This window comes from Coccinella septempunctata, chromosome 3 (assembly GCF_907165205.1).
Source record: "Coccinella septempunctata chromosome 3, icCocSept1.1, whole genome shotgun sequence".
Taxonomy (NCBI): domain Eukaryota; kingdom Metazoa; phylum Arthropoda; class Insecta; order Coleoptera; family Coccinellidae; genus Coccinella; species Coccinella septempunctata.
In genome coordinates this window covers 38,841,440-38,858,002 of record NC_058191.1, presented here as the reverse complement: position 1 = coordinate 38,858,002, position 16,563 = coordinate 38,841,440, and the positions used below count along the sequence as shown (strand labels likewise).

General features: G+C 41.1%; 1 protein-coding gene across 1 annotated transcript in view; it reads left to right on the top strand.

Annotated features, from left to right (window-relative positions):
- Nucleotides 1-16,563, top strand: part of LOC123309167 (protein dachsous) — a 283,358-nt gene that overhangs the window by 249,105 nt on the left and 17,690 nt on the right. The window contains exons 4-8 of the mRNA XM_044892135.1: nt 2,982-3,467; nt 8,720-8,898; nt 9,626-10,042; nt 11,561-11,759; nt 11,818-12,048. Of these exons, the coding sequence (XP_044748070.1) occupies nt 2,982-3,467; nt 8,720-8,898; nt 9,626-10,042; nt 11,561-11,759; nt 11,818-12,048 (1,512 nt within the window). The remainder of the gene's footprint in view (nt 1-2,981; nt 3,468-8,719; nt 8,899-9,625; nt 10,043-11,560; nt 11,760-11,817; nt 12,049-16,563) is intronic.

The window sequence follows — 16,563 nt, the reverse complement described above, 5'->3', positions numbered from 1 at the left end:
AGATTATAGAATACAGCGGAATAGAATGCAGAAATCGATACGGCCGTGGATAGAAGCGCAGAACCGGCACTGACGGGCAAATTCGAGAAATCCCCTATTCGAAAATACTAAAACCTCACTTTTGTCAAACTGACGTGGATTTGTTCACATTAGCGTTCGGTAAGCGTCACAAATCTCAATTTTCTGGGGCTTTCTTGATCTTTCACGAACTGGCTCCAGGATTTGTAGTGTCACCTAGACACGGTTTGATTATATTCTTCGACTTTTGTTTGCTTCCTTTCGCGGCCAGCGAAACGCAGTGGTTTGGTCGAAGAGAGCGATTTTTGAAACCTCTAAATCTGACCTGAGAAACGACCGAAGAAAGCTTGATTTTTAACGTCTACCAAAAATAAATATTATGAAAGATAAGAGAACGTATCTATCACAAGAGTATTCTTTAAATGTGATCTATATTCCAGATAATTAATCAATGAGTACCCTACCAAAAAGGCAGGTTTTCGATAGCATTTTCGAAAACATCAATCACTAAATACTAAAGTGTATGTTATTGACCTCAAAAAATCTCGAATTCAATAAGCAAATCATCCTCAGCAAAAAAAAATTATCCTGTTCTGACACAAAAAGGTTAGGGTTGCCTATTTAAGAAATCCCTACAACGCTCCACCCTTCGAAATTGTCGAAAAACAGAGCATTTTTCCGTAAAACGGGCTACAACGATCCACAAAAAAACATTTTCGACCCAAAAACCGACCCATGGGTAATCCCAAAATCAGCCACTGGTTCAAGAGTGCTTCTCGCTTCGAATTCCTCTTTCCTGCCCATCCCCGTCCGCAAAATAGATCGAATCCCTCCGTTAAGCATCCAAGTAGCCACGAACCAAGACGAAACGGTGAGAAAATCCCAGTGCGAGCTCAGAGATTCATCTCGACAATACGGAGTCGATTTTATTCGCATCTAGTACCGTTCGCTGGCTGCCTCCTCCTCGTACAAAACGATATATGCGATAGTTTTCACGTGCAGACGTAATAATAGCCGAGATACGGATTTTTGCACGGCCATAATTCTCGCAGGAAATACAGTAGTATGCAGGAATTGCGGAAACTATGCGATCCTGAACTCGCCGTCGAAGACGGTGCCCTGATAGAGTAGCGCAGGGAAGGAGCCCCGGCAAAAGGTCGGTATGCGGACGATAAGTGGGAATCTGGTTGGAACATCGGAATGATTTATGACCTTTATGGTTTCCTCGAGGAATATTGTGCCTTAATGGAACGACCGTTGGATTAGTAAGCCATCCCCATCCTGCCAATCCTTTATGCGCCAAGAACCGTTGAAAAAGTTTGTGTGCCTCCCCTAGACATTCATGCTGCACTGCTTTGAATTTTTTCCTAAAGTTGCGGTGTGTTAGCGCCTTTACTATTCAATATTTTTGCCTGAGTATGCCTGTAAGAGGTGTTGGAATAAGATTCAGATTTGATGGAGGCCTGTAAAGCGCATCAGAGCAAAAACCAGTACAAAGTTTATCATAGAACTTCAATATGCAGACGATTGCGCACTTATTGCTAGCAGTTCAGAGGATCTACAAATAATGTTGGGCTTTAGACTCAATATCGACAAAACCAAAGTCCGCCAGAAAGCCCTCAAACAGATATCAGCCTGGAGGATGAAACTCTAGAACAGGTCGAGCATTTCAAATACTTGGGAAGCTTCATAAATACTAGGGCTAACCTAGACACGGAAATACACAACCGTATCAATTCGGCATCACGGGCATTCTGGAAGCAAAAGGACAGAGTGTTTCAAAATCACGACCTCAATCTAAAGACCAAGACAGCTGTTTACAAAGCAGTGGTCCTCCCAACGCTTCTTTACGGAAGCGAAAGCTGGACGCCCTATAGGCGACATATTGAACAGCTTGAACAAACGCAACAACGTTATATAAGACAAATAATGCACATCAGACGGTTCCACAAACTTTCGAATGCAGGAGTCTTGCAACTTGACTCAAGTAACGAGGGCCCGACTCAGATGGAGCGGCCACATTCTGAGGATGCAAGACACAAGACTCCCAAAAATAGCTCTGTATGGCAAATTCACAGAGGGAGCACGGAAACCAGGAGGCCAGTATAAGCGGTTTAAGGAATTAATTCCTAAAATCAGTTAATGCCAACCATAACTAGGAACAACTAGCGTTAGACAGATAACAGTGGAGGTCTATAGTTATAATGGAGACTCGAGAAGGCGGCCAGATCTGGTTGGTGACTATCGATACCAGGAGTTTGGAAGGATCTGTAGGTCACGGTTGGGTCTCTTCAGTCACAGGAGGACACACCGTCGCAATTAGCCCTAAGAAATTATAAGTGTGTTCGCAACGATAGTTTTGTTTTTGAGTACTTGTGTAGATTCATTCTCGGTAACGGGTTACAGCAATGAAATGAAATGAATGAAAGTTGCAGATAGCGCTTTGGTGCCAAACTTTAAACACAGATCAATCTCACCAAAAATGTAACTAGGCTTTAATTTAGCACCATTGTTGGGTAATGTTATATCATTACTTGACGCCATTAATTCAAACGGAGGGGTTACATTGAGAGATATTCAGACGGTTGCGCCACCTTTCGCCAGATAGCCGGATGTGCCATCTAGGCCGCAGTACAGTGACTCTAACGAGGCAGTGGCGACAATTGGAAATTTAGCAAGAATATGTCGGCTTAGAAGCACAGATTTCAATGCTATGATCTCTAATTCGGAATGCGGAATGGCTCACGTCACGTCACGTGACCAAATCCGCCATATTCTTGCTAAAACTATGAAAAAACAGACCACAATTGTCGCCACTGTCTCGTTAGAGTCATTGTAGGCTGCAGATCCCTATCAAATGTTAGCACCTCGCATCAACTGAAAATGTTGTTCCAGTTTTGAACATTCCTATGATTGCCTTTTGTATTACGTAGAAAAGTTATTCATTTTCCCCTCTTTCACAGGTGGACTCAGCACGACGGCCATGGTCAAAATCCAGATCACAGACATCGACGACAACCGACCGGTCTTCTACCCCAGAGAGTACAACGTGTCCCTCCGGGAGGGCGACAGCTCCTTCTCGGCCAACTCCCCGGTAGTCGTGGTCGTGGCCACGGACGCCGACTCTGGCCGATTCGGCCAGTTGACCTACAAAATCTCGGCCGGAAACGACGCTGGACTCTTCAGGATCGACAGGCACACCGGCGAGATATTCGTCAACCGCCCGGGTTCGCTGTCCAGGAGGAACCTACCCTACCACCACCTGAACATCAGCGCCACCGACGGGGCCGATCTCAAGTCGGCGACGGACGCGGAAGTGTTCATTTCTGTGATCGATTCGGCACAGAGGCCGCCCATCTTCGAGAGGGCGAGGTACACGTTTTCCGTGTCCGAAAATGTGGAGAAGGACACCCTTGTCGGCAACGTGACGGCCAAAGTTTCAGGCGCAGGTAAGGCAAAAGTCATGTCTTTTCTACGTGTTCCATAAATTGATTCACCCCAGGAAAATATCGGTGATTTTGTGCTTTTTACAATTATTTTCTAGTCTAGTATAGGTATTCTTAATGGCTGAAGGAGTATCTTTGGAAAAGATAGATTTGGTTGTATGAGAATAAATCTCTTCTTGTTAAAGAAATGGCCATAAAATGACCATTGCACTACTCTGAACTTAAAGTCTCTTTTGTAGAGCCAGGAAAATTCCTGATGCTTCTACAATTCACTGGGCACGGGAATCCGGACTCCAAAATTGACTGGAAGAAGGCAGGAGCGTACTAGGTCGTTCGTAACAATAGAAAAGGCAAGCCCCTGGATTTCCTCTTTTGTCTATCTGATTTTTGCATGAATAGAAACAATCTTAGAAATGGCCAGTGTGAAAAATTAAGTCAAAGATTTAGCTCTGACTCCTCCTCAAGAATAGAATCATATTCCATATAGACATCATTTATCTAAATGAGATCTATCATTGAATTGATATTTTCTCGAATGCTACCGTATACCTAATGTGTAGGTGATTTTTATCCTGAGTCCTGATCTGCAACGTGAAGAAAGACAACGTCACATTTTATAGCAGCCTCCCAACTTCGATGCACGAATATGGTATCTAACATGCAACTAAAAGTGAGATGTTAGAAACTGGCCTTCTTTGACGTTTCCGAATTAATTTAATATGTTAAACATCGTCATAAATGGAAAATGATTAAGAAGATCCGAGATGTGAGTTGTATATAACCGCCTCTACAAATTCAGATGTCAGAAATAATATACGGTGAGGAATTCCGGATATTCGTGAAAAATTCGGTCTTCTAATGATGCTGAGAGATGTTGAGAAATATTCATCATTAATATAGCTACGAGAGTAAAGACGACTTTTTCTATTTGAACTTTAACACGTAGATGCGCAGTAGATCCTTCAGTTCTCAGACAAAAAAAAACAAGATATCAAATTAAGCGGACAATTCGGCAAATTCAAACCGATCTGATCGATTTGTATCTGCCCGGGATGCCAACATTAATTCTTCAATTCTATTCAAATGAGCCGTTCGTACTGGAGACGATCCTTTCTTAAATTGGCCAAAAGTTCTGTACGAGTTTGGGTGGTTTGCTTGAATAGCATTATGTAAATTTCGGGAGGTATTCTAAGGATGCCCCAACACTTGAACCTTTCGAGGAAAGTTTCGAGGATTCCATTATTTGATTCGAAGTTCGTGAAAGTTGGGCTGGTTCTTCTTGTGAGATTTTCATTTTATTTATTCGCTCAGTGAAATGAAATTGACTCAAACTGAACTCAAATTCTCAACACAATTCAACAGTAATGTAAATACATAATAATGAATTGCAATCAGATAAAGTGGTCGGAAATTTCTGCGTTTTGACGTACTTTTGTGTTGGAAAAGAATTGAAGGGTTCATGTTTTTCGAGGTTTATGAGTAGTAGTTGGGAAAAACTTCCTTGTCAAAAATAGTGTGGGTCTTTCATACAATTTTTTTTAGCGGTCCCTGCTTAGATACAGCCCCCTCATGCTGTCAACTGAAAAGAAATTGTCAGTTTTTTTTTTTAAAGAAATTAACTCGAGCAGACAATCTATGAAAACGAGAAGGCAATCAAACAAAATTTTGATGGTCTAGTTCTATATTGACAGAATGGTATACGCCTACTAGGCAAAATTTAGATACCAGTCTGTACGACTGGTATCTACGTTACTTTCAGCAAGAAAACCAATGAGACCTTTTTTGTACAACATGCATCAAGCTATCAAAACTTAATTTTTCAATGGTCTAATATGAATAAGGAAAGAGTTTCGAACGAATAAAATTGTTTCGGCGACCTCAACATAAAATGACATGACTGAATACCGAACGAAAAGAAGACTATATTTGATGGCAAGTATTTTTCGTCCGCATCACATACTTTTCGTCCGTAAACACTTCTCGTCCGCTCTGTCTGTCGCTTAGAAACAAACACGGCAGTGCCGATTAATCAATTTCGAGAGCCAGGATTCGATAAAAACATAAGTGTCTGTGACATTTACTCTTTTCAAATTGATTTTTTACGAAATTGGCTAGATTTTACGAGTGAATTGAGAATCAGCGTTCATTATAATCGAGAAGGGATAGTAATGGCATGTATGGATATTAGTAACATTCCTCCAGAGATGAGGGAAATGGCACTCACACTAGTGAGTATTTACTTTCATAAAGGTATGTGAGGTAGACGAAAAAATGTACCTCGGCAAAAAACTCTGTATATTGCTTCGGCTGTTTGCTAGCCTCGGTTGCGCCTCGCCTATTAATTTGCAGGCTCGACTATAATAGACAGATTTTCGACGTTGGTGAGTGAATAACTATTAAGAATGACTTTTTTATTCCTCGCAATTGCGAATAATGTCTGCTCCTTTTGAAAAAACTATATGAGTGACCTACTCTAGTTTTTGACACGGCATCAACCAATAATTCTCTCATCGTAGCAGCCAAGTATTTTCTGTCGTCAATTTTCAAAAGGCCTCTCTCTTGTTCGAGCGAATGCCCCCCTCAGTGTCCCCCTTTACCGAGGAAGAGTGGGACCCGTTCAGCGAAATCCAAACCGAGTCCCATTTTGGCCGGTAAGTACGATAAATAAATCGGCAAATTCGGTGCAACGCACCGGATTTCGGACGACACACACACAACTTCTTGAAAGTGACTCGCCGATGCCAGTCTCGCGGCGGCCCCCCGACGCCCCCCCGGCCCCCCTCAGAACCCCACGGGATTCGGACGCGGAGACCCGTTTGTTTGGTTTTCGGGAGTTTCGTATATACCGCCGAGCTCTGTGACTTTTCTGCGTGCTATAAATCCAAAACGGCGGTGACAGGTCCTGGAGGTTGTCAAACGGCGGGCGGTTTGCGCCGAATAGACGCTCCGACTCGAACATACCACAAGAAGGTTGTACAGGGCGTCCCAAATTCTATGCTCACAGGGATCTATAAAGAACTATAAGACTAATAGAAGAAATCCCCCGATATGTTTTTTCGAAAAATTATAGATATCAGAAAGCAGATCGTAGATATCTTGAGTCGTTCTCGAGTTACAGGGCGTTTCTGGAAAAATCACTGGTTCGAAGATTCCGCTATATCTTGGTTTATGTTCGAAATGTAATTTCAATGTTTTATGTGATACTCGTAAAGGGCCATATTGAAATTAAGTGCCATTTCAGAGATATGCAGGGTGAAACTCTGCGAGTGAAATATCCCATCGATAAATGTTTCAGCGACTTTAGGATTGAATATACCAATGATGCTCTAGATTATCAATTTTTCCAAAGTAGTGCTTCGCGATGTGTTCGCTTCGATTTAAGCAGACTTGCGATAGAGTTTCCCAAAACGCCTCGATGGCAAGGCCAGCAACGGTGGATGGGTTTGAGAACCGCTGGTTCGATTTAAAAAGGCCCGATATCCACGTCTCCAAAACGGACGTGCCTAGGGAATACAATGGTCACTTTTCACTTAGCATACTACCGAAATGTCGTCTGACGGCAGACAGACAGACTCTCGCATCCCTCGAAATAATTGCCAACTGTTCTGCCCCCGTTCTTTATTTTCGTATGGGAGTTTGCCTAAATGCTAATCAGGATGTTGGTCGGTACAGACAGAGGTACACCAACGACGTTTAAGAGGACGCAACCGAGATTACCAGTAATTTCATGACTGGAGGACACTTGGAGTGAAGTAAAAATGGGAGTTTTGAATACTCTTCGGCTTTTATGACATTGTATGGATGGAGACCAATCAATTGACTGGTGCAAAACACTGAACACTTGTTGACAATTCCAGAGGTACACGAAATTCTAAACCCCCTGTGCTGCAATCAATTCATCCAAATGTCTCTTTCATGAAACTGTGAACTGAGTGTTCGTAAACAAAATGGTTCTCTGATGAAAACTCAATGCAGGCGAGATTTTTTTTCTTCGTCAGAGGATTGTGGTAAGGGTGAAATTCGATCTCTTATGAAATTACCTCAATTAATGTGGCTCTCTTTTCTTGCTTTGTTGAAGGTTTGATTCTATGGCTGCATTTCCTTTCTCATTGGAGAATAAAAGATCCTTGCATAAAGAACATACAGTTCAAGGATTTTTCATTATATGGCTTATTAAGGTGCATCAATGCACCACACCTGATCCCCTTTATATCAACCTCACTTTGGACTTTTATAATGTCAATATCTTATTTTCCTTATTCAGATGAAATGTGAAGGATTTAATGGATTCAAACCAGATAATGTCATGCGGTTGCACCCATTTGGTTACTTCTTCTAAAACGATGATAGAGATGTTTTTCTGCGAAATGCCTTCATCCAGAAACCCGATACATCTATACTCCATCCATGAAGCAAGTTTGGTGGAAGTTGAAGAATATATTAGAGCAAAGCTGGTTTGCAGGTTGAAACTCTTAATTCTATGATGGTTTTATAGTTTCTGGAAAGCAATAACAGCCACAAAATACGATCACCAAACCACAGAAGCTTAGAATGCGAAAACAACTTCGAACTTTGGTTCTACACCTCTCTAGATGGACCAGTGGTTTGTAGAATATTGTATTGAACATGGTCGCGAATTATTCCAGCTATTACCATTCCCTTCTGGTTGCTTCTTTAATGTCACCCAGTATATCATGGTCCCGATAGATGGACAGCACCTCACTTCTTTCTTACGCCGATTTTATGCCTCAAAAACCGGTCTAACCTCAAACTGACTGTATATCAAAGATTGAAATCGGCCGGCAAGGTATAATTACCAGAGATATTTCACTCCTTGTATAACGTGCATTCATGTCCTCCTAATTACATCAAAGCTACGTACGTGCATTATTAATGATCGACTTCATCAATCAAACCTCGAAACGCATTGTATCTCCGATGATTCACAACAGCTTCTATTAGCCTGGCTTCACTTCACGCTTGCGGATTTGTTTCGCGTCCTATCGCTTCCGACAACCTCTGTTTTGTAAGAAGGATCGTTTCAAGGTTAGAGCCCCCATGCTTGGGTTCATGCGCTGATCTAATGGCGACGAAGGATGCAATTTAGATCGATTGGACTGTGATTGAAAAAATGCAGGCCGTGTGGTTTTCTTACTGGTATGGATTTCTTTATGGAACATGCAGGTCAAACACCAAACATCTTATGATGTTACTACAGTTGTAACCTTGGATACTACTACTCTTATTATTTTCAGATACGAGAGGCAACGTGAGATACTCCATTTACTCAGGTGATCCAGATCAATTCTTCAAAATAGGAACATTTTCTGGGGTTATAAGGACGGCGAATTTTCTGGACCACGAAACTAAATCGAATGTCCTGCTGAATATACAAGCAACTAGCGGAGATCCTCCTGTCTATGGTCACACCCAGGTGAGTAGTTGTTGATTTGAATTATTTACACATTCTTTATCGGTTCTCGTACTTGGAAAATCAAATTTATGTTGAATTAACCCTTTGACATGGCCAAAAAACTAGCTAGTCAGGAAATCAGGCCAGCTGGTTCAGTTTTTCACTAAAAATGAAACTGTTCATCTAACACATCTCTGTGGAACACTTCTGATGTGTCTTCTTCTGAGTATCATCTCCAGCAATTCAAAGTAAGAATAAACAGGCTGTCTATTTCCGTTCAGGGCGCCAACTAGGTGCATAGATTAACCTAAACACTGGCTTGGTGCAGAGAACCGTTGAACTGCGAACTTGAATTGTCTAATTTTAGTGATGACGCTAAATTGGTTACATCCAGGACGGGGTGTAACCAGATGTTGTGCCTTATATTCGGTTCATTTTGAAAACAAACAAGTTGATTTCTTGGCTTGGCCCCTTAGATCTATTAATCTTTCACTCCTGGGGCATCATAGGAAGATCCCATCCACGACAGACTATAGCGACTCTTTGACATGAGATAGACGTTGCCTGGAATGTGGTAACTCAAGAAGATATCGACCATCTCATTAAAAGTACACTCGATGTGCTCCTGTATGCATAAATCATAGAGGAGCTCCAACACGTCGGTTTACTATGTCCCTCATCACACTAAGTGCCAATTTCTGTCTGTTCCTGATTTCCACTCCAAATCTGACATTTCATGTCCTTCTAGGTCAACATCGAGGTAGAGGACGTGAACGACAACGCTCCAGAGTTCGAGTCCAACACGGTCCGGATAGCCGTTCCAGAGAACGTCGACGTGGGAGTGCCCATCTACTCGGCCCAGGCGTACGACCGGGATAGCGGCCAGAATGGCGTCATAAGATACAGGATAGTCAACCAGGCGACCGGCGGTGGTCTGTTCGAGATCGATCCGAGACTCGGACATCTAACTTTGACGCGGCATCTCGATTACGAGATGACGCAGAGGCATACGATCGTCGTTACGGCAACGGACAGTGGAAGCCCGCCATTGTCTGCAAATTTGACCGTTTTCGTGGATGTGCAAGACTTCAACGACAACCCGCCAGTGTTCGAGAGGAATGATTATGAGGTTCAGGTCTCAGAGGGAATGCCGGTCAATTCTCAGGTAGGATTTGGGATCGAAATGGTAAATTTTTTTTTTTTATAGCAGGGGGAATCTGCGACCGTGAAAACACGGGGCTCTATCTCTCGCCCAGAGGAACCCATTTCTAGGGAACACTGTGGGGTTACTCACTCTCCTGAGTTCGCGACCCACTAAACCTAACCTGCTTTTTGTTGGTTCCGGGCATTTGCCTATAAACCATTTATCCCTCAATCGGTTGATTTCTTCTTGCACAATGTCGTGCTAGGGTTTTCATGTTCGTCCATTTCGGATATCTCTTCTTAGTATAGTTTTAATAAGTTGTCGTACTCATTTTAATCTCTCCTCAATTGATCTCTCGGTCTCCTTTTGTAAATTCTCATTCTTCTTCTGTCTTCCTCCGGATCGTAGTCCACTAGTCTCCTGAGTTCTTCGTTTGGATGTTCCTTAGCTGTTTCGAATAACTTTTCAGCTTTCCTCTTCATAAATTCGGTGATGGTTTCCCACTTCAAATCTCGATATATCTGTTTGTTCCTGACAAACCAAGGCGCATCTATGGCACATCGTAGTAGCTTGTTTTCTGTTGCCTGAATTCTTTGTATATGGCTCTTTGCCGCGAATCCCCAAGCACCTGATCCATAAGTCAGTTGCGGTCTAGCAACGGCTTTGATTATTTTCAATTTTGTCTCATTTGACATGTGGCTCTTTCTACCTATCAGCGGGTAGAGCATATTCATCGCTGCCTTGGTTTTGTCAACGGCTTGTTTGATATGGCTTCTCCATGTTAGACCTTTGTCTATGGTGATACCTAAATATTTTGCTTCGTTTTTCCATTCGATTTCTTCTCCATCTACCTCTAGATTTGTTGTAGTTCTTAGTCTCCTCTTCTGCAGTAATATCGCTTGGCTCTTTTGTCAGCATAGTCCTTGGAGATTTTGGTATATCGTGAATATATATGTTATACAGTAACGGCCCAAGTACTGACCCTTGAGGCACCCCTGCTTCCATATATCTGGTTGTGGAGTTTTCTCCTTCCACTTTCACGTAGAATCTTCTGTTCCTCAAATAATTCCTAATCAACTTGCACAGTTTCATTGAATATCCAGCATATCTCATTTTGTAAATCAATACTTCATGCCATACTCTGTCGAATGCTCTGGCGACATCTAGTCTAGGGAAATTTTACTCGGGTTGTGTGGAATTTATAGAAGGCAAGACGGTAGGGGTGGGGTGAAATGTTGTTGTCTTCCCTGAAGATGAAGCTTGGATCTTAATATAGACATAGACAAGTCCTTGGTGAGATTTCTGCAGTATATCAGGGAATGAAGCAGGAACAGAATCGATTAAAACTAAGATCTATCTACAAATACAGGATCACCAGTGAATCTTTCGTAGGTTCTGTAGGATTCAAGATGAAATCATCCACCTTCCCTATTTGTCACTGTGACTGCACTGTGGACACACAATTTTTTCCTGTCTTCAAGGATTATATTAACACAAGTTCTTTGTCCATATTTTGCATTCCTGTATTTTCTCCTTCAGATCCTCCAAGTGGTTGCAGTGGACCTAGATACCGGCAACAACGCAAGACTCACGTATCGACTAACACACCAGAACAATTCAGTTCTAGCAAGCAAAATTTTCGGTATTTTCCCAAACAGCGGCTGGATATACCTCCGGGAAACCCTAGACAGGGAGACTGAGAACAAGTTCAACCTTATAGTGGCTGCAACAGACAACGGTAAGCCTCAGGTAGAAAATGGAAGATTTCGTAAGTTACACTTTTTGTCTTCAAACAGGTACTCCTCCCCAAACCGCAACTGCCAGAGTAACGGTGGACGTTTTGGACACCAACGACAACAGCCCCGTTTTCGTCAAGAAGTCTTACGAGTTCAGAATAGAAGAAAATCAACCTAGAAGTACCTTCGTTGGTACCGTCTCAGCCAAAGATGCCGATTCTGATTCGAACGCTGTTGTTAGATACAACATCATCCCGAGCAATACGAGCTTCCAGATCAACAGCATAACAGGTGAGTTCATTTCACCTAGTGCGGAAAAAATTACACTCAGTGCGGGAAAGAGGTATTTCCGAAAAGTGTTTAAGGACCAGGAGTAAAGAAACAAATTTTGCGGTATACAATACAGTCGACGCATTCTGTATTATCGAATTATCCAGCAATTCAATTAGAGTAACAATGGGAACGGGTATACTTCAAATAGAATGCCCTCGTCCTGTGCTCTCTTCTCATAGGAGGTTTTGTATTCCTTCGGCAAACACTGTTGGATCCATCGGACGACATAGGTGTGTTTGTTTTTCATTTAGTCTATTTACCGACATTCGGTGGATTGAAAACGTTCAAGAATACAAACATCGGGGAAAAACTACATGAATTTTACATTATCGGCAAATCTCAACCATATTTCTTACGATCATTGGATTTCACTCTCCGAGTAAATTTGTTTGCCGGAGAACAAATAACTGAGTGAGCGAAGGAAACGATGACGATGAATTCCTCTCCGAGCTTCGAACAATAAGACATTTTCTAGTTCAGTTTCACTCCAGTCGAGTGTTTTTTGCGACGAGACTGAATAACTTGCTTTTTATGTTGAGAAAAATGAAATAATGAACGAAATTAATCCATATACTGATATAAAATCGACAAATATCACGATTTAAATCGAACTAGCCAACTGCAATGACACAAAGTATCAACAGGAACACAATTCTGTCAAAAAAAAAGTAGATGCTGACCATGGTTTCTGTCTTCTTTCACCTCATCAGAGCAACGCACGGTTACTGCAATGAAGTGAATTCAAACGTTTTCGCGCTCCCTCTGTGTCGACTGCTAGTATGCGATTCATGCAATATAATTGTTTGATCAAATGGATACATGCTGCCCTCTTTACTCAGCGTGAATTGCGTTCGACTTTGTTTTCTGCTAGGTGGCGCTAGGGTGTATTCCTTCACCGTACCGACTACTGACATCGAATAAAAGGGTCGTCGAGAGGTGTTATGTTGCTCTGACTAGGTCGAATGAGACCGAAACCATGGTCAGTCTTTACTCTTGCTCTAAAAGAGATTAATGGCCTATATTTAGAGTGAGTCTTTGACTTGTACATATACTTTAACAAAAGATTCCTGTTAGAAGAAATACTTTTTCCCTTAAACATTTTTTCCATTCGGCCTGTTAGAATTCCATACAGAAATATTATTTTCAGGTATAATATCCCACAAATTTATTGTTCGAAAAGAATGATTTTTGGCATATAGTTTTTGATTGATGTGATGAATCTTCTTCGGCTACAAAAATTCACTCACATCATTCTGTTTCTTCACTATAACAATAAAATACCATAAAAATACCAGGAATTCAAAAAAATCAACTCTTGATAGTAAGTTGAACGCCTACTAATGAGTTTATTATTTGTTTATTCGCAGAATAAAGTTATTCTTCATTTATTCTCGTACGGTGCAACGTTTTCAATTAATTTGATAGTTATGTTGAAAAATAGAAAATATGTGGAATGCAAAAAATCATGCAATCTCAGCTTCTTATTTCGAAGGGAATTTTTCTTGTGGTGACAGCTCAAAATGCCTGTATCTTTCAATTTAGATCGATTCTTGAGAAAAATGATAGGGAAAAAAACCTCAAGAATTTACAGTTAAAATATATGTAGAGTCATTCGGGGTAACTGAGCGCAGTGGGTAATTGTGCGCAGTGCGTATATCTCGACTATGCAATGTATGAAAAAGGGGTTCATTTGGGTGAAGCAAGGGCGCAAAATCGCCATATTAGTTTTTCATAGGAGTGCGCCGTACTACGTTTCTTTAACTTTTTATTTGCAATCCATCAAATTCACTAGTTTTCTTGTTAATTTTTAGCATCTCTGCAAATTCTGCCAGGTCCAAGTTCCGAGTCCCTCAGTGTTAAACAATATTTTATTCGATCTTGGGCATATTAATTTAAATATATAATGAAAAATTTTAGGTTCTCTTAGCTGCTCAACTTTATAAGAACGTCAATTAAAATTTTGGCTTACTGGGGAAAGTGTGCGCGGGTAGGTGTGCGCATAGATTCATTATATGGGCATTAGTTCAGTGAGGAATAAATTATGACATTGTTGATTTTCATGGTTAAGACTCGATCAATATTGTCCTATTTGTTCAGAAAAATATGAAGAGCCACCAACAGGGGAATGTATCAAGTGTTGTGTTCACCAAGAATTGTGGCACGAACAATAATGCACTGCTTGTAAAAAGGCGCTTCTGTATTGACTATAAACAACATTTCTCTAATATTGTAACATTTTGATGACATTATTATGTAATTTGTTTTGATTGTGTGGTTCACAAAGCACTGCGTTCACTTACCCCGTGAGGGTGCGCACACTTACCCGCAATATGGGGCATGTGAACGCACTCCGACTTTCTCTACTAAATTCTTTTTTGCGGAAAGAAAACGTTTTTGTTTGTTTGCTTTTTGATGTTTTTTTATAGATTAGAAAATTCTCTATCTTATGAATATGTTTTAATTTTCCTAGCTTCAACATTTGAAACAGGGTATGGCTTGAAAGTCAAAAATGCGCACAGTTGCCCCGAATGACTCTACCAGTCACAGATTCACCCTGTACGTTTACCAATTGTAAGGGAATATCGATTGGCATCAGAAATTTCATGCCTCGTTCTCTCACCATCAAAACAATGCAAAATTTCGGCGAAAATATCGAAAATTAACATGAAAATCAACATACTCTTTCTCCACGAAATGGCATTCCTTTAATACTTTGAGTTATGGCGATTTCATGCCAGCGGGTGATATTTATCTGAATTAATTTCGTTTTTTCTCCCCTGCCTTGAAAGCGTTAACCATGTTATGATTTTTGATAACTAAGTGTTCATTTATGATGCAATACTTGAATTAGTAATATTCAAGTTTGGTTTCTTTTGTAGGCGTTATTTTCACTCGTTTTCAAATAATTTACACGTCGTACTCATGAGAAATGATACTCGTCGAACAATGACCATAAATCGTTGAATAATATACCATCAATCTCCACTTCATTGAAGTGCTGTAAAAATAAAAGGAAATCTCCGAATTTCGGGCATTCGTATCAATCAGATTAGATCGGGATCCAGAGCCGATATTTCCGGTTAATATGCGCCAGATCCTCCGCGACGATTATCATAATTGCCCCGTGTTTTCGACGCCGCAAAAACGAAAGAATCCGAAATCATTACGATATGGAGAGAACCTCCCTGCTAGGCCGGTGCACGAAACCGAGCGAGAAATAATGACCGGGCCGAAAATCGTTACCGAAAAGGAAGCGTCCGAGAGTGGTGTGTATAGCGCCATCAGCATCTTATCCATTATATACAGAGTGATAATTGAATCGCGGAGGAGCGCGTCGATTGGCCGGGCCCGGAGTGTCAATCCTTTATTATTTGTTGTTTCAAGAGCGGAATCCTAAAAGCATTCCTGGTCCGTATACCATCCCAATTTCTGGTACGTGATCGGCATCCTCGACCTCATACATTTCAATCATATTCCGTGGCGTTCTCTCGTGCTCTCAGCGAGGATTGTTCCCCGCGGTCGGGGGACCGGCAAAAAAGGCCGGAGATGTTGACGAAAAATCGCCGAACCTCCACCGGTCCTCCCAGCGAGAAAGAAATCTCTCGCTATTATGGAAGGTTGCCGGTTTTACGCGCTCGATGGGCTTTTTTTTTGCGAGCGTGTGTGAATTGATCGATTTACGCACCCCAATGATCGTTAAAATCATCCCTTGAAGAATTTTTTGGGGTAATATCGCGAGTTTTCGAAATACTATCGATTATAATTCTGTCAGAAATAAACGAAATCAGATTTCTGACAGAATTTTCGATAGGCTTGTTCGTAGAGTCTGGTTCACAACGGTTGTGAACTGTACAGAGCAAGCGCAAATGGTTTTTCGCTACCCTAAAATGGAATTGCGCTTGCTCTGTACAGTTCACAACAATTGTGAACCACTCCACGAACAAACCTATTGTTAGCCGGAGTAGAGTTCTTTGAGCCAACTTGAAAACTTGAAACTGTTTATCACTTCAACGGTCAATTTTTTTAACGATTGAATCATCACACTTTGCAATGATATATAGGTCGAGTCTTTATTTTACTTATTTTAACAGTTGATTCTTGAGGTCAAAAAACCACTTTTTTACTCACTCCTGTGCAATTATTTAACATCATTCGGCCTGAATAAAAAGTAATAGTCATTTTAAATTTTCAAAAAGAGCTGTGACACCCATGGAAAAAATTCCCTGTGTGACATTATACACCTATGAATCTTTTAAGCCGAGTTGTATTCAGCCAAGGTACCCAATTTTTCGATAGACAGATCAAATTGCTCGAAAATGGCGTATTATTCGAGGAAATACGAAGAATAATACTTGAATACTCCAGAATACCCAAATATATTCATTATTGAGCGTTCAAATTACTTTCAACAGTCAGGTTCTTTGAAATTGCAGTATTTTGATGGTATGTTATGGAAGATTTGGGTGGAATTTT